The 18,915-nt window shown below is 38.5% G+C and overlaps 1 protein-coding gene across 4 annotated transcripts in view; it reads left to right on the top strand.

Moving 5' to 3' along the window:
• Positions 1 to 420: 420 nt before the first annotated feature.
• The window catches only part of LOC146507199 (endophilin-B2-like), a 30,035-nt gene continuing 11,540 nt past the window's right edge, over positions 421 to 18,915 (top strand). The window contains exons 1-9 of one of the 4 annotated variants that reach the window (XM_085179265.1): positions 421 to 581; positions 1,167 to 1,308; positions 2,489 to 2,500; positions 7,436 to 7,564; positions 12,015 to 12,148; positions 13,667 to 13,759; positions 13,878 to 13,889; positions 16,005 to 16,067; positions 17,421 to 17,444. In XM_085179265.1, the coding sequence (XP_085035391.1) occupies positions 519 to 581; positions 1,167 to 1,308; positions 2,489 to 2,500; positions 7,436 to 7,564; positions 12,015 to 12,148; positions 13,667 to 13,759; positions 13,878 to 13,889; positions 16,005 to 16,067; positions 17,421 to 17,444 (672 nt within the window). In that variant the 5' untranslated portion in view covers positions 421 to 518. The remainder of the gene's footprint in view (positions 582 to 1,166; positions 1,309 to 2,488; positions 2,501 to 7,435; positions 7,565 to 12,014; positions 12,149 to 13,666; positions 13,760 to 13,877; positions 13,890 to 16,004; positions 16,068 to 17,420; positions 17,445 to 18,915) is intronic. The other 3 variants (XM_085179267.1, XM_085179266.1, XM_085179268.1) reach the window with 3 other exon arrangements.

Raw genomic sequence — 18,915 nt, 5'->3', positions numbered from 1 at the left:
AGTATGAGACAGAGTTATTTCATGTGGTATGAAAACTGTATCTGTCCTTTACACCAAAATGTGGAACAGAGGCAAGTAAATTAATGCCAGAGTCAGTGGAATGCAGACACATGCCGAGGCATTTTTATTTCTTAATTTTGTTGTGAGGTTTTAGCCTTCGTTTAGAAGACTGTTCCTTGGTTCAGCGTCATTTTTGCGGTATTGTCAACAATAAAAATGGCGACATCTGCTGGTATGAAAGCTTATACCACCGGCTATGGTCAATTTCTATATCGCAGTTGTACTGAAATTTAAGATTTGATTACGATCAGATTTCAAGTTACTGTTGCTGTCTTGCCATGTTGTATTGTTGTTAAATTACAAAAAGTCATACTGCTATAATCTAATGCTTTTCCTATTTCCGTAAAATGACGCGTCTGACGTAAGGTAAGGTCACGTGACTTTGGCGCGTGCCACAACATCTAGTGGATAGTGTTAGAGAGGTCTCCCTCGAGTGTTTTAAATCATAAATAAACGAAATGGATTTCAGCGTGAAGAAATTAGCCTCGGGTGCTGGACTGTTTTTGACACGGGCTGTCCAGGTAATAAATCGCTCGTGAGTGCCGCGAGCGGAAAAGTGTTGTGGCTTTTGCTGTCGCATCCTTTCGCTTTGGTAGTCAGTTGTTACTAGCGTTAATAACAATTTGGTACAGTCGTATATGACTTTGCGGTATAGCGCTATGTCTAACGTGACGCTGCATATCAGCATCTAAAGCAGGTGAAATTGATAAGATATTCAGCTGTGCCTTGCTCGTAGTTTGGGCCAGCGGCGCAGTTCAACATAGGACTGAGTGCTATCTCTGGCAAGCTAGCGTAGCTAATATTAATTATTTCTCAAGTTAAAAGAGGCACAAATATAGTACAAATATAAACGTTTTTTGTTTTTGGGGGTTTTTTTTGGATTAAGGGTGACAGGGGGACGGAAGTGACAACGATTAAGCACGAGCAGACCATTAACCGGACTCCTTCGTGACGTCACTTTTCTTAATATTACTGTTTTGTTTTATTTTTTTATTCCCATGTATGTGTGTAAAAACTGATTCCATCTCAGAGCAGACAGACGCAGATGTGTTCGAGTACCGTTGTTCACCTGTGAGATGTGTGTTGTTTGCGCTCCGACGCCTCAGTTCACAGAGGAGAAGTTGGGCCAAGCAGAGAAGACCGAGTTGGACGCTCAGTTTGAGAACCTGATCAGCCGGGCAGACTGCACCAAACACTGGACCGAGAAAATCTACAGACAGACTGAGGTCCTGCTACAGCCCAACCCAAGTATGACATCAACATAGAAGTCTTGTTATTATAGGTATTATAGGTGGAAAGAATAATCAATAATCATATTACTTACTAAGGAAATTAAATTATACACACACTGTCAATTTTATTAGGCACACATACTCATTTTAAAGCAGTTAAACATGACAAATCTTGTCAATAATAATAATAATAATAATAATATACGTATATGTAAGGAACCATATTAATTGATGTGTTATGTAAAGCATGGTGGCACAGTGGTTAGCACTGCTGCTTCACAGTGAGATGGTAGATTTGACCCCCACCTGGCTGGGGCCTTTCTGTATGGAGTTTACATTGGTGATTCTAAATTGTCTATATGTGTGAATATGAATGTGAATGGTTCTATAAGTGTTGTTGGCCCTGTGACAGACTAGCAGCCTGTCCAAGGTGTACCTCGCCTCCCATCCTGTAACAGCGGGGTATCTCGACCCCCCATCTCTAGTGTTGTTAACGGAGGCACCCAAAGCCACCCAAAAGGTACTTGCAGTGTGTCAAATGCACTGTAAGTAATGTTTATTTATATAGCATTTTTCAAGTTGGTGCCACTCACCAGAACAAAGTCATGTGTTTCTGCATGTGAATTTTAATGTGTAGACGTTAAATGAGTGCCCACATTGGGATGGCTTTCTGCTTGGAAGTGTTAGCTGCCTGGTAATATTGATGAATTGCACTTATCTAGCAAAACAGTATGTTATATAGATTACATCAGTTTACACATCCAAACTCCCAAGACTGGTTTGACTGAGAAATGTCTAGCTTCATGTTAATTAATGTTAAGAAATAACCAACACCAGGATTTATACAGTGTACCTAACTTACAACTAACTAGCTAGCCTTACCTTGCTAACTTGATTTATGTGCTCTGAGAGCATATATTGCTTGGGAGAACAATGTTTTGTGGATGCTTTTTGACCATGCATGAAGGTGCTTTAAGCGGATTGTGTTATAATGTTCATATTGCCATATTTAGTAAGTATTTCATAAGAACAATAGCCCACCCCAGGCTAGTGGTATGCTATGATTATATTAAACTTAAGGGGACTGTCTAAGCCAAGAATCTTAACTGTGATCTAATTACAACATCCTGAGCTATTGATTAAATATATGAAAACAGGAGCTCTAACTTGTCACCGTTTTATTCTGCATGCCACAGTTGATCATACTGGTGAGTATTTCGCCTGCCTACTCTAGTGACCTGCTTTAGAAACCTATCATGTCTCTGAATTATTAGTAGAAAATGAATAATTCCTTAACAGGAATCAGTGTGAAACACAGTCAGTGTTTTGCAGTCTAAGTGCAGATTATCCTGGCAAGTATAGCAACTTTTAAATGCAAAATTTGAGGCATTTATAAGATTTGTATTGATCACTAGCTTTTACAGATTGTATTCAATTATATTAAGCCATCCACTGGATGTAGATGTATGTCTGTATGTACCCTAATAAGAATTCGTGTATCACAAACCATCAAAACCTTGTTAGGGGCAGAGAGATAAATGCTAAAAGTATTTCTTCTGTTAAATTAGTTCTCTAATAGAACAGTTTGTACTTCAGACAGAATATCACATCTGTGATGAGGATGATAATGACTTTAACCTCTTAAGAGAGAATGACAAAAGAAACTCCACAGAAGATGACACTGGCGGTTGAGAGCTAGTGGAGATAATGCTAAATTTAGAGATGGCAGGGACATTTTAGATTTTAGAAAACATTTGGCTACCCTTTTTCACTGACACCCAGTTCTCCCTCATAGTAGCTATCCATACACTGGATTCCTCTAGTAACTTTTTAGCAGTTTACAATTACCTTCATTTCTACAGCTTATTTTACATTCTTTCATAGTGTGTAGTGGTGTGTGTATTTAAGGAAGATGTAAAGTCAAATTTGTGTACATACAGTACCAGTCAAAAGTTTGGACACACCTTCTCATTTAATGTTTTTCTTTATTTTCATGACTACGTACATTGTAGATTCTCACTCAAGGCATCAAAACTATGAGTGAACCCATATGGAATTATCTGGGAATGCTTTGCACACTCTTGGCATTCTGTCGACAATCTTCATGTGGTAGTCACCTGAAATGGTTTTCCAACAGACCTAAACAAATCTCTTCTGCTTGCTACTTTTCCTTAGTAGTGGTTTCTTAGCAGCTATTTGACCATAAAGGTTGATTCACACAGTCTCCTCTGAACAGTCGACGTAGAGATGTACCTGCTGCTGGAGCTCTGTGTGGCATTTATCTGGACTCTGATCTGAGGTGCTGTTAAGTTGTGATTTCTGAGGCTGGTGACTCAGATGTATTTATCCTCAGCAGCAGAGGTGAATGTTGGTCGTCCTTTCCTGGGGCGTTCCTTATATGAACCAGTTTCATCTGAGTGCCTGATGGTTTTTGCGACTGCACTTGGGCACACGTTTAAAGTTTTAGTAATTTTCCAGACTGACTGACTTTCAGTTCTTAAAGTAATGATGGACTGTCGTTTCTCTTTAATTGCTGATTGGTTATTGCCATAGTATGAATTCTAACAGTTGTCAAATAGGGCTGTACCAACCTGACTTCTGCACAACATAAACTGATGGTCCCAACCCCACAAAGAGGGCAAGAAATTCCACAACTGAACCCTGACAAGGCACAAATGTGAAGTGAAAACCATTTAAGGTGACTACATGATGAAGCTCATTGAGAGAAGGCAAAGGGTTTGCAGCACTGTCAACAAAGCAAAGGGTGGTTATGTTCAGAAATCTAAAATATAAGACATATTTAGAGTTAATTATCCGTATCCATATTCTTTTTTGCTACGTAATTCCATATATTTACTGTCTTCAGTATGTATCTACAATGTAGAAAGTAGTAAAAATAAAGAAAAAACATCCTTCAACAGTTCAAACTGTTGACTGATGGTTCAGATAGACGTTTTCTTTATTTGATTTACAGTTTTCCACAAGTAATAAAAAATACATGAAAAAAAACTGAGCTAATAAGCAATGTGCTATTCAAGTAATCTATGATCACTAACAAATGAATGAAAAAACCCACACACAACATCAATAGGAGCAAGCTACAACTTTTTTGGTCATGTTTTTCTCTCTGAGAGCTTCAGTACTATTTCTTATTTGTACTTGTGGAAAACATGTTTACTTTAGGTATGGCCAAGTCATCCACTGGGCTTTATTTTTCCATAATATTCTATGTAACATTAGACTTTTAATAATTGTTACTGTATCGTTAATTCAAACACTGTATTTTCAGTATTTGAATTGAATTTGTTCTAAAACTGCAATTCATTTAATTTATGTTTCTGTTTGACGCAAGCCAAAGGAGCCAGAACACACATTTGGTCCCTGCTGTGCGTAGATCAAAACCTGCTGTTCTGACTTTTAATTCAATTTAATTCAAGTCACTTTTATTCACATATTCACCAATTTACAAGAGTCGCCTCAGTTTACTTTAGATACCTGGCTTCAGGAGGATCAAAAATACGCTGCGAATGGTTGGGTTTAAGGGGAACAAAGAGAGACAGGACAAAAGACAAACTATAGAAGTTACGAAGAGCCGAATAACTCTTCATCTGAAGTTAGTTTGAAGCCTTAAACTTAAGTAGTGAGCGTGCTAAGTCCAAACTGGTTGCTAGTTCAATAGTAAATGGTAAATGGCCTGCATTTGTATAGCGCTTTTCTAGTCCCTAAGGACCCCAAAGCGCTTCACACTACATTCAGTCATTCACCCATTCACACACACATTCACACACTGGCGATGGCAAGCTACATTGTAGCCACAGCTGCCCTGGGGCGCACTGACAGAGGCGAGGCTGCCGGACACTGGCGCCACCGGGCCCTCTGACCACCACCAGTAGGCAAACATGGGGTTAGTATCTTGCCCAAGGATATTTGGCATGCAGCCTGGGGGACTACAGTGGGACTTCAAGCTTTCAATTAACAGCACTAGAAAGTATCTAGTGCTGTTAACTCTTTGTTAATGTTATGGTGACGTGCTAATGTAAGTGATGCACTGCTAATGCTGCTAATGTTTTTTTCAAGTGTACATGCTATAGTGCAACAGTAGACTTTGACTCCCTTGTAAATGTTGTGCTTCATGTAGCAAACCAAAGAGTAAATGACAAATGAAGAAGAATGGCTTTTTAAGTTCTGTATTTATGTCGAAAGAATGAGTCAGCATTCAGTAGTGTGCAAAACAGTTGAGCCAACCCTACTTTATTTCTATTTTGCTAGAAAAATGGGGAACATGTATCACAGTTTATTATAACATATACAACCATGTATGGAGTTACAGTATATAAGGCAAAAACAAAGCTTGAAACTCGGTATTTGGCATGACCACCTTAATTCTACAACACAACCTAAACTGCTTAGCCAAACCTTTCCCATCCTTTTTGACAAGATTCCCAACACCCCAGGATGCAATGCAGTGCCTTAAAAACCAAAATGGCACACTCTGAGAATGATAAGTTATGAGGATGGGACTGAAAATGAGTGAAAAAGCAGTGAATTTCTAAAGAAAAACTCTAAAATACCCAGAGAAAAGTTGGAAAAAAGCCAATAAAAAAACCAATAAAAAGTGTCCTAAATCACTCAGTCACTAGTTTCAGGTCTAACTGAATAAAACAAATTATTTGAGTGAAAAAGGAGGATAAAGCTGGTTTTGCTTTGCCGTGTCATTCACAAGCCACCTGTTTTTTCAGTCTGATCCAGATTGTTTGATTCCAAAGCACCATAATGGTGAGGGCTAAAGTCCTCAGCTTGAGGCTTCATAGCGAGACCTCACTTTCTAATGGGTGATGCTGCTATGTCCTGCTGCTATGCCCATCTTTTATATTTAGTTTGTGTGCACAACAGTCTGTTGGTAAAGGTTGTTAGTTTCTCTTTGGCTTTGGTTATGTAGAGCTGAGCAGCAGAATTTTAGTTTGTATGAAATGGCTGTGTGCAGGAGTTTATGAGAATCAGTGACTCAAACATATCATCGTACTGTAAGAAGAAAACAACATTTTGCTTTGAGTCATCACAGTGTCTGAGCTTTTGTACATTAATTCAGCAGTTTGGCTCCATATTTAGAGTTTCAAGCATAATAGATTACATTCAGGTAATTAAAGGCTTACATGACGTAAAATGTTTGTTCTGAGGAGCTTCTGATGTTGGGCTTGTGTCAAACAATTTCATTCTACGCTATAAGGCTGCAGTAAGTGGGTTTTATGTACTGACTACATTGCGGTGGACAAAATAACAGAAAACTTAGAATTCATTGTCAATTCAATGACCCTTATCTGGTATGTTTTGGAGGTTATTTTGTTTGTTTTTTTTACCATAGTGAAAATGTGAGTAGCATCCATTCAACCTTTTCCTGTTGCAAAGTATTCATGCTATTTTGTCTCCCTGCGTTTTCCATGTGTTTCTTTTCATTTACAGTTGCTGCAGCCAGACATAGAAACATCTCATATAGAAATTAAATTAAATTAAATGAAGACTACACCCAGAAATGCTTTGTATTGTCTTGCCACACTGTGTTACCTGCAGTGCCTCATAGGGGAAACTTTCCCTGCATGCCAAGTGATGCACATTTGCACCAAAGTTTGAAGGGTTTTTCCTTCACCTATGCACCACCTCGCTACCAGATTCCATGATATTCAGAGATGTAGTTTCACATGATTTTGAACAACAGCAGCACTTGCTTTGACAAAGGAAATGTATTATATATATGGCTGAATACATCTTACTTAAGTACTGTTCTAAAATGAAATTATCACTATTATCACTCTTTGCATTTCATGCAACTTTGAAATTTTACCCTACTATGTTTCAAAAAGAATTTGTTTTTAGCCACAAGGAGGCTGAGAAGTGTCAAAATGGATATTTACCAATGAGGTTACAGGTTATTAAACAGTAATAGTGGTGGCTGTTTATTTTGCTGAAAGCTGTCCACCCTGTAATTCGGTCTGTCTGTTGTGCTGAGCAGTCTGAAGGGTTTGACCACACAGGGTCATTATTTCTGAATATAGTTTTCATTTAATCAGCATGTGGGTAAGAATTTCAACTGGTTCTTTATTTCTCAGTTGTGCCATGAATAAACTCTTCTTTATTTTTCACTGCAGGTGCCAGAATCGAGGAGTTTCTTTTTGAAAAACTGGACTGGAAGGTGCCGTCCAGGATTACTAATGCAGAGCTGCTGGGTCAGTATATGCAGGATGCAGCAAAAGAGTTTGATCTTGGATTGCCATATGGTGAGTATAAAAACGCCCAACAAACAAAGTCCTAGGAGTTAACAAAAATAAATGAGTGAGTTAATTATTGATTTAATTCTGTATCAGGAAAAACAACTGGAGGTGGCCCAGAGTTCTAATGATAAAGAAATCTATTTGTCATATTTCTCCCATACTGGATTTTCTTTATTGGCTTCCTGTTAAATCCAGAATTAAATTTGAAATTCTTCTACTCGCAAACAAAGTCTTGAATAATCAGGTCCAGTCATATGTGAAAGACATTATAATACCAATAGAGCATGTTAGAGCTCTATTTGTACAAGCTACAGACTTGTGGTTGCTAGAGTTTTTAAAAGGGGAATGGGAGGCAGAACTTTGAGGTATGAAAAACCTGGCTTTCCTGTGGAACCAGGCCAGGTCTCCGTGTTTTGGAGACAAACACCCTCTCTAATTTTGAGATTAGACTTTAAACTTTACCTTTTGATAACTCCAAAAAGGTTGATTCTGTTCACTAGTAACGTAGTGTTTTCAGTGGGAGAAAGGTTTCGTCCCTCATCCAAGTGACTTCTACAGTCTCAGCTGACTGCAGGTTTCCCCAGCCTTATAAACAGTACATTTGCACAATGACTGAAACTAGCAGCACTGAATGAACAATGAGCTGTGAGGTCAGTTTGATCATTATTATGCAAATTCTCATGACCATTGATCAACAACTACTGAACAAAGCCCACTGATCAATGGCCATGAGTACCATTCACAGAGAGTTGGGGAATGGCTGCAATCACAGCATTGTGAGATGGCGATAGATGTACCCTTAGGCCCCCTCGTTGATTCAGAGATGGTCTTTCCCTTTTCACACAAATAGCCTCCATGACTCCTTGACTTGTGTACATCCTCATCATTGAAAGAGTGTCAACTGGCCTGCAGAGTCCTGGCCTGACAAGGTGAATCTTGTGTGTTGTGCCATCCGCTTTACCAGAGGTTGTTTGGTTTCCCCACTGTATAAATCCTAGCAATCCTCCTGGCACTTAACAGCGTACACTACATAACTCTGTTTGTGTCGGGGGAACAGATCCTTGGGGTGGACCAATTTTTGGCGCAGCAATTTTTAAAGTTTAAAAGCCACAGAGACGCGGTATTAAGAAAAAATGTGTCTCAACTGTTCCGATACTCCACATACGGGATCACTGCAGGTTTTCATTTAGGCAGCAGTTGTCCTTCTCTCCTTGATTGACTGGAGCTTTCTTTAGGCGCCTGCCCAGCTTTCACAGCCCATTGTTTATTCAGTGGGCTAGTTTCAGTCATTGTGCAAATGTTCTCTTTATAAGGTTGGGGAAACCTGCAGTCAGCTGAGACTGAAGAAGTCACTCGGATGAGTGATGGAACCTTTCCCCCCTTTAAAACGCTACGTCCAGATGAGCAGAATCAACCTTTGGGATTCAATTCAATTCAATTCAATTCAATTCAATTCAATTCAATTCAATTCAATTCAATTCAATTCAATTTTATTTATATAGCGCCAAATCACAACAAAAGTCGCCTCAAGGCGCTTCATAGCGCCTTGAGGCGGTAAGGAATGAAGGCGCTTCATTCCTTACCTGGATGATTGAGCATGAAGACATCTTTTGATAACATTTATCAAGATGTCGGTTCAGGTGACTCTGAACCTTCTGTTAGTTATGACACTGTAAACTCAAGCTGTCCCCATGATGCACTGTATGTTTTCTTCTGCTTGTTTTACATTTTGTCTTGCCTCTCCCATAGTGTGTGTTCTATGTTCATTATGCTCTCTTATTGGTTTTCTCTTTCCCCTCACCCCCAACCTGTCGGGGCAGATGGCTGCCCTGCAAACCTGGTTCTGCCTTCCTGTTAAAAGCGAGTTATAACTTCCTTCTCCTGCAAAGTGCTTACTCATACTATTTCATTTGGTTCACCTTTTCAGAATACTGTAGAGTCTTTACCTTACAAGTGCCTTGAAGCGACTTTTGTTATTTGTATATGTTGGTATTAGCTTACATGGATATAGCCAACATTTCTGCCAAAATGGCAAATATGCATCGGGAAGAGTTGAAGCAAGTAATTCTTGCAAGCATGATGTAACTAGAATAATTCAATACTGAGAGAGTAAGAATATAGTGCTCTGAAAAAAGTGAACCCAATAAGGAGATTGCTTTATCCGTTCTCTTGCTAACAAAAATTTGTTAATTTCCAGAAGTTTCTGTTCCGCTGGAGGTAGTTTTTTCTGAGTTGTCTTTCTATGTATAGAAAGACATAGAAAGAAAATATTACATATTTGTCTTGCATAACTCTCTGTTCTGTCACCATGTAGGTCACTCTACTGCATAATACAGGCATATGTGTCAGATCATGATCCTTGTGATCATGTCCCTGTGTGGAAATCTAAGAATCAATACTGCTTTGAATGAGCTAGTCTGTGCACCTCATTCTGTTGCTGCATCAATAGTCAGGGCCAAATGTGACCAGTGTCACAGAGGAGGAATTCCAGGTCTCAAAAAATCAATAGGAGAATGAGATTTATGCAGGAGCACTTAACTTATCATTTAGATCTCCTTCCCAGACATTTAGAGTGAAACTCCCAAGAAGTTATTTGTTGTATCCCCTGGACAGAGCAAAGAAGACAAGGGACTTGGTATTGGAATGAAGAAGTACAGGACAGTATTAAAAGGAAGAAGTCAGCAAACAAGTGGCATGAAAATAGACAGGAATATTTGGAGGTTAGGTGTAAAAAAGGGCTTATAGTAAACTGTATGTGACGAAGGACAAAGGACTTGTATCGATTGGATAGCCAGAGAGATAAAGCACAGAGATGGAAATGTATCAAGGAGTAAAGCGTGTGTTGAGAAGATGGAACATGGAAAATGAGAGAAGGAAAGTTTGTGAATCAGGAAGCGTAAAGAATTAGTAAGAAGGGCAAGGCAGCTATTTAAATGTTGAAGCGTAGAAAGGCGATTGGTCCAGTGACATGTGGGGGTATGGAGATGTCTAGGAGAGAAGACAGTGGGCAGCCTAAGAAATAGAGAAGTGTACCGATTTTCAAAAACAAGGGTGATGTGAAGAGCTATTGTAATGTCAAAGGGATAAAGCTGGTCAGCTATATAATTGGGGTATGGGTAAGAGTTGTTGAAGCTAGATTAAGAAGAGAGGTGATGATCAGTGAGCAGCAGTATGGCTTCATGCCAAGAAAGAGCGCTACAGATGCAATGTTGCCTTTGAGAGTTTTGATGGAGAACTATAGAGAAGGTCAGAAGGAGTTGCACTGTGTCTATATGCAGATCAGGCAGGAGTCTCTGTGAACTATGATGTTTGCCAGGACTATGACGTTTGTTTGTGATCTGATGTGTATGAATGAGAGGGAGGCAGGGGTAACAGTGAAGCTGCAAGAAGCACATGATGAATGTAGATGAGTTTAAATGCTGTCCGAAGCAATGGACAGTGTACATGAAAGGTGAAGAAGAGAGTGCAGGTAGAGTGGATGGGCATACGTGTCAGGGCTGATCCGTGACAGAAAGATGGCAAGAGTGAAAAGGAAGGTTTAGAAGATGGTTTGATTGGATTTCCGGATTTCATGAGCTTTAACATGAAAAGTTTCCAAAATGTATACTGTAGGTAGAACAGCACAACATGTTTTTCACATTGTGTGATGTCTCATATATATGAAATGGATTCTTGTATATAATAATTTTTCTGCAAAAGTTGTTAAATCAACAGATACCTTGATATATCACATAAATCTATAAAATAAATACATAAAAAACAACTACAAAATTATGCCAAGCTAAATGAGGGATGCTACTTCCGAACTCATGTAACTGCATAATGGAATATCTGATTGGTCCCAAATTGGATATGACAGTTGACACTGGCTTCAGCTGTGTGTCTGAAAAAACTTCTGCAAATAAATATAATCATCACTACCCATTTGAGCATTACAGTGTACTGTAGGTAGGTCTGGCTGTGGTTTGTCCACGTGGTGTTGCTGCAGCACAGAAAAAGCTGCTGCTGCTGCGAGGGCATAATCAATGCCAAACACCATGCTGCCTTATTAATTTCAAATGGATTAAAGCAGACAAACAGAACAGAAGTATAGTAGTTAGGATTCATGAATGTTTTCCTTGAGCCGTTAACAGCACACTTATAAAATCATCGCAATAATACACACTGAAGGAAAGGCATGAAAATGTAACATAAACACCGTCACCTCATTTTTTACTGGAACTGTAATTGTGGAAACAATAATTTCTTTGTTCTAAACTTAAATTTTATAGTTTAATCCATTTTATTCTGCTGCAATCAGATGCAAGTGTGCAAAGGCTACACTAGCATTTGCACATGGGCATGCCATGACATTCATTCAAAAAAGTTTCAATTCTCTCTTCTTTACCAATGCTATGGTGTACTTACAGCATGATGGGAGTCTTTTTGGTGAATAGATCTAATGTGTTTCTTCCAGGGAACACTTTGGAGAAGGTGGGGGAGTGTGAGAAAAGATTAGGAGAAGCAGAGAAGGAGTTCCTCCAGACGTCAGCCATCAGCTTTCTTACACCCCTCAGGAACTTTCTGGAAGGAGACTGGAGAACTATTTCAGTGAGTCTGGAATATCACATCTATTCCAATGCTGTTTGAGTCATACATCCAATATACACAATATACCACACACTGTATCACGACAAAGTGATTCTGTGATACTCAGTATGTTGCAAGACAATAATGTGCAATACATCTTGATATCAGTATAACTGAAAAAAGAAAAATCTCTATGAACATGTCAAAAAACATTATGTATGCCATTGGTGTGTGTATCTGTGTATTAACTTTATTATTCAATTTATTAGCTCTTCAATGTTCACATCTGCGAGTTCTTTATTTTTCTTGTTAGTGAGCTTTTGTTCATTTGTCCCCTCACTGAGTAAGAAGGAATCATGAAGAAATTATATTTATCCAGTAAATCACTAACCTATTGCAAAAGAGAGCAAAATGATATAGACCGTATATAAAAGATGGACGAACTTCCTGAAGCCAACATGGAAGTTCCAGAAGGGATGAACTCCTCTGTATGCACTGGGGGGAAAAGACATTTTATCTCACCTGATGGGATTATGGTCTCAATCGCTAGTTTCAAGTCTTATTGAAAACATCAGTGTGTGGGGTTTTTTTGTAAATTGTGTTACTAATTCCTGTGGCAAATTTCCGTAAATAAATGTTATGTTTTCAGAATGAGTTGGTGAAAGCTGAGTCATTAAGCAGACCTCATGTCCACTACTTCAGAAGTGCTGCTGCACACCTGAGCTGTGGGTTAGAGGAGGATCTGCAAACTGAGGCCACTTGCATCACAGAATATTGCACAATCATCATGACCTTGGAACGTTACTTTATTCAAAAGCTTTCTTGCCACTGTCTGTAAATAAATATGACCTTGAATGTGACCTAAAGAAAGGTGACAAAAACAGGATGAATGTCTGATGAGCTTGCCACTCCTGCTTCTCACCAGCGACTTGTTGGAAGGCTCCTGTACATCAGAGCTGCTAGATACCATGCGAGGTCTGCTTATGATGCTTGTATTTTCTCCACTTGATATTGCTTAAGATTACAAACAATGAAGACAAAATTAGGAAGGCTAATTAACCTCAAGTAGTATTTTACCTTGCCAAAAACCAAAGTCAGGTCACTGCATAGAGACAATTTAGCTTTAAAAGATACTTTTAAGCATACATCAGCCAGTATGTTTAAATACTGTTTTTCACTGTTTATAAACCGCCAGTGAGCAATTGAGTGTTTTCCTTGTAACATATGAGCAAACCAGCAGAGGTCAGCATTGTTGTTGTTTCTATGTTGTCTGACACCACAGCATGTATTAAATGTTACATGTCCCAGTAAGTTAGTAGCCTTATAACCTGCTTGAACTATAAACGTTGTTTTTTTTGTTAAATTTTGTGATTAGGACTAAATCAGATGAATCCCTTAGCTTTGCTGCTACAGGCTGCTTGAAGACCTCCCATGATGCATTCGGCATTTCTCATTCACTCATGTATTTAAATGCTACTTCTGCATGTCATTAACGTTTGCCTGCTGCTTAGTTTGTGTTTTGTGCTTTTCACGGTATAGAAAGAACGTCGCCTTCTGGAGAATCTTCGCCTGGACCTTGATGCCTGTAAAACACGAGTGAAGAAGGCAAAGGTGGCTGAAGCAAAGGCCGCGGTGAGTTCATAAGCGGCTCACAATCAAATTCCCACACGCATTCCCTCAATAATTCAGATGATTAATCTTTGGCGATGCTTGGATTAACCATAACTAACTGTTTATGCATTCTTTGCAGTGCGAAGGGGAAGTGAGTATTGAGGACATTTCTTTTAAACTCTTGGATGCACGTCTTGGGTTGTTTTTCTTGTCATACTTGTTTTGGCTCGATTCAATTTTCTGCTGTTACTGCAGGTTTTACTGTTAATAAGTGAAGTTTTCACAGACAAGGCTTGACTATTACATTACGACGGAATGTGGCGATTAGTCAAATTTGGCAAACTGTGTTAATTGAAAGCAACTCACACATGTCACACGTGTCATTTACCATTTGGTATCTCACCTGGGGGCCCCTCTGCATGGATTCTATATGTGTAGTTTTTATGATTTGGTCGTTGATATTTTGGTTCTTCACAGCAGATATGTGATTGGCTGTCACAGCAAGCTACTTGGGAGCAGATTTATTTAACATAAACAAGACTTAATGACTGTCTTAAACTCACTGTTGACCATGACACAATTCAGGAACTGAGAACATTGCACAGTCCCTCTTTAGCATACCCTGACTCAGTTATTGCAACCTATTAGGCAGGAAATACAGAAGGCACACCACAAGACCACAAAAACAGTGGGAATGTTCAATGAGCTGACTTTACCGGAAATAAAGTCAGCTCTCCTACTTCCTGGCAGCGTGGAAGGAATGCTCGCCTCCGCGATGAACAATGTATTCAGTTCATAAAGGGTAAATGTGAGTTTTTTTTCAATTCAGCCTGCATCAATTTTTCTTTAAAAGAACATTAGTTGCCCTCTTTTGTATAAACTAACAAATCAGCTAAATAAATAAATAACATACCTGAATTTCTTTGTATTTTCCTTTAGTTGTTGTTCTAATGTCCTTAGTGTGCTGCTACTTTGATCCTTAAGTGAATCAGTATTATCAGGATTACACGATCCTGGATCATCAAGCGACCTTGGATTTCTTAAGCAGAGTATGGAGAATGCATCCCTGGTTAATATTGCAGTGACTTTTCTTTACAAATATCCTAACTTAGTGCTCATTTTCACTGAAGATTGAGAATATTTTCATGGATACACAGATAGATACTGTGTATGGATGGAAATCTCTATTTTGTCCCTACGGCCTCTAGGACTGTGTTCAATTTCCTAGCCAAGCATCCATACAGTACATATATATATATATGTATGTATATATATATATATATATATATATATATATATATATATATATATATGTGTATATATATATATGTATGTATATATATATATGTATATATATATATATGTATATATATATATATATATATATATATGTGTATATATATATATATATATATATATGTGTGTATATGTATATGTATATATGTATATATACATATATGTACAGGGAGATGTAGGATCTGTCTTTGTCACTGCCACCTTTCTCAGCACTGGGGTCTGAGCCCTATTTATGTGCCTGTGTGTATAGACCTCTGATGCCACAAACACATGCCTTAGGATGCCCAGCACTTGCTGAACAATATGGCAGCCACAGTGATTCATAGTTCAAATGAACAACAGTAACCGGTACAGCATCTGTGTATATGTCTGTCAATAGGCATCAGAAAATGTACTTGGATATTCATGAAGTCCTTACAAGCATGTGTTCTTAACGAGCTGATTATATATTACTGCAAAGTCAGGCATGTTCTTGCTGTAAAACTGTAACCTTTGTGGCACACAGAGCCACTCTGCAAAAGGAATCAGGCTGCATCCAGATGCCTCACTAAATGCCACTACTGCTCTCAGTTAAACCTAATTAATGATATGAAACAAGTACAAAAACATCTTCTGCTACTTTCCCCTTCATAGTTAGTGGCAGACCCTTGTAGTTGATAACCTCTCTTGAAGCTTGTTTTTGTTTTTCACTGTTAAACAGGACTTTTGTTGCACTTTTATCCTTCATTTTCAGTAACTTTTGCAACCAGAATGCATGTTAGCATGCGTATGAATAAATAAAAAATATGTCAGTGTTCCGTTTACAGAAATGTTGACAGATGTTAATCACCAGCAAACTGTCACACTTCTGCAATTATTATGAGTGCTGTGCTTTTCTGATTGTAATTTGGAGGAATTCTTTTTAGTAGCAGTGCCTTGTTTACACTGAGTAAGCAACAACAAAAATAAAATAACTCTACTGTTTCTGTAGACAGCTCCAGATTTTCAGGAAACCAGACCTCGCAACTATGTGCTTTCTGCCAGTGCCTCTGCGGTAAGGAGACAATCCTGCTTTATTAAATACTGATGAGAAAAATAACACAAACCTATGTCATTATGCGATACTTTTTCATCTTCTGTTTGTCAAGTTGATCTTTCACTCTTATGACCAATGCATAGTTCACTGACTTTTTATGATTCATAATTAAACTTGAGGCAATTCAGAAATTGATATACATTGTCATGCTGGCAAGTAGTGCAGGTAGCTGTGAAGCTATGCTTCATTAATGTTTGACTGGAGGTGTGTCAGTCCGGTAAAAATGTTTATTACCCGTAATCATTACTGGTGGCAGTTGGCATAGCATCCTTATGTGTCATATCACTGTATTATGTATTGTGAATGATTGTTGTCATACCATTGATAACAAACGTCCCACATCCTAGAGTGATGTTGTTCATTGGTTTAAATAGAGCAGTCTGTCACTGCCTTTACTTTTGAGCAATGCCAAACCACACCTGCTGGGTGTGACTAAAAGTGTGTGTGTGTGTGTGTGTGTGTGTGTGTGTGTGTGTGTGTGTGTGTGTGTGTGTGTGTGTGTGTGTGTGCCGGTTTTTCCTATCTGGTGGGGACCAAAATCCAGGTCACCATGGGGTTGAAGGCAAGGCATTTTTCACGCTCACAATGTGGTTTTAGTGTCAGGGCTACAATTGGGTTATCGTTAGGTTTAGGCCCTAAACCTAACGATAACCCAATTGAATGTGTACCCCCAATTGAATGTGTACCCCTGACCCTTACCCTAAACTTTAGGGTAAGGGTCAGGGGTACACATTCATTTTTGATGATAGGGTTAGGTTAAGTGGCTAGGGAAAGCATGTCAATGAGATGTCCCGACGAGGATAGCAACACCAGACATACGTGTGTGTGTGTGTTTGTTATATCAGTTTCAAAATTCATAAATATGAATATTTATTCAGTGTCAAGATTTCAGAGTTTAAAAACATCTAATACAGATAATTCAGGTAACATTTTGACAATATGCACAGAATTAAATGTCTTTTTTAATATTAAAATATTTAAACTAAGATCATAGATGTGTTTTTAGTATCAGAGTGAGAATGAGTATCAGAATTTAGAATGAGATTTAGTTCTAAAAAAGCAATAACTAGAAATATTGTTTCAACATTTCTTGTGGTTTTTTTTTTTTACTACTTTTCAATTAAATGTAGAGTTAACATTGTGTAGTTTACATTTTAAACAGTGTGTTAACCTTTGTAAAAACAGGGTGGTAGGTTTTATTTAGTAACGACCTCAGGTGCTGGTTCTAGGTGACCATGGTGAAGTTATTCTAGGATTTTCATGTTATAACTAAATTTTCTCTTCTTATGCTGCGTGTTTTTGGCCCATCAGCTCTGGACCGAGGAAGTGGAGAAAGTAAGTATGATTGTGTGTGAGTTGTGTACTTTGTCGATTGTCTGTCTGGTCGTTAGATTGAGATACCAGTGTGCCTTAAACAAACTAGGTTATACCATGTGCTTGCTTTCAACGGGCCACGATTTAAGGTGACTCTTAAACTTAATTACCATAGACCTCCTACCAGCTTTTACTCTTTTCAGAGCACATAGTGTCATACGCTGTACATCCCAGCAATGCAAAAGAATTAACGTCATTTGGGTGAATGAAGCTGGAGCTTTTGTCTTCTGAGGACTGTAGGATATGAAAAGTAGGGGTGGGTTTTGATTATCGATTTATCAATTAAAATCGATTCTAGCTTGGATAACGTGATATCGACTCATTAAAATCCTGAATCGATTTTTTAATGTAAATTTATTTTGCCCGAAATGCCAGAATCTCATGTTAAACCTCACAAAAACAACCACCAAACAGCTAAAACAGTAAATGAGAGCAGGTACACGGATTCTGCACAAATGCGCAAACACAAAGTGCGGACCCGTCGACGGATCAGAATCAGTGAGACGTCGCCTTTCTCACCTGACGGCACGGACACGGTCAGGGCTGAAAGCCAACTGCTCACTGATTCTGATGTTTCGCCGGGTCCGTGCTTTGTGTTTACTCCCTTTTTGCGCTAGATTTTGAGCTGTAGGTTTTTACCTCTCTCCAAACAATATTGACTGAACCAGCAGCAAAAGAAGATCCAAACTATGCTTCACATAAACATTGTCATGGATTCCCTCTGACTTTTGCTGTTTTGCTTCCACCACGATAAAATCACACTTCATGCACAGCTCTCCCTCTCTCTCTCTCAGTATACTTCAAGAACAGTTTCCTGTCTAAAAATCTGTTTTCTGCATTATTCACTTGCGCACAAGTCTACCGTTGTTTACAGTGCTGTCGTTTTTTCCTTTTACTTACTTCTGAAAAGAAAACCTCATTTCTGCTGTTGAATAGGCTACTGAACAAATTTAAACTTTTTAAAACTATGCAAAATTGCAAAACGTTTAGCCTGGTCTCTAATAAAATGTCTGTAACTTTGCTCTGCTTCACTTCAGCAGCATGTTCATATGTTGATTAATTGTTTTCTTTCGTTTTTGAGCTACTGCAAAATATTTTTATAAAATCTCTGGCCAGGAAAATCAATCATGTTTTTCTGTGTTTCTCAGCTACTTTGACACAAAGGCATCTGTTGTGATGCTTACACCTTTGATAAAGTCTCACAAGTGTCAGCTTTCTTTTTATAGATATAAATATATGGAAATGTACTGATGCATGATCTGAATTATAATATTTCTGACTGTTTGAGGCAAAATTTCCCCGAATCGAATTGAATCGTGGATCGAATCGATTCAGGACCTTGTGAATCGGAATCGAATAGATTCTAGAAATCGGTGACGATACCCAGCCCTAATGAAAAGGTTTAAGACTCTTGACTTACTTAATAATTATA

This window comes from Neolamprologus multifasciatus, chromosome 12 (genome assembly GCF_963576455.1).
Source record: "Neolamprologus multifasciatus chromosome 12, fNeoMul1.2, whole genome shotgun sequence".
In the NCBI taxonomy this organism is placed as follows: Eukaryota; Metazoa; Chordata; class Actinopteri; order Cichliformes; family Cichlidae; genus Neolamprologus; species Neolamprologus multifasciatus.
The sequence above is the reverse complement of the archived record's forward strand: the minus strand, read 5'-3'. Positions and strand labels throughout refer to the sequence as shown.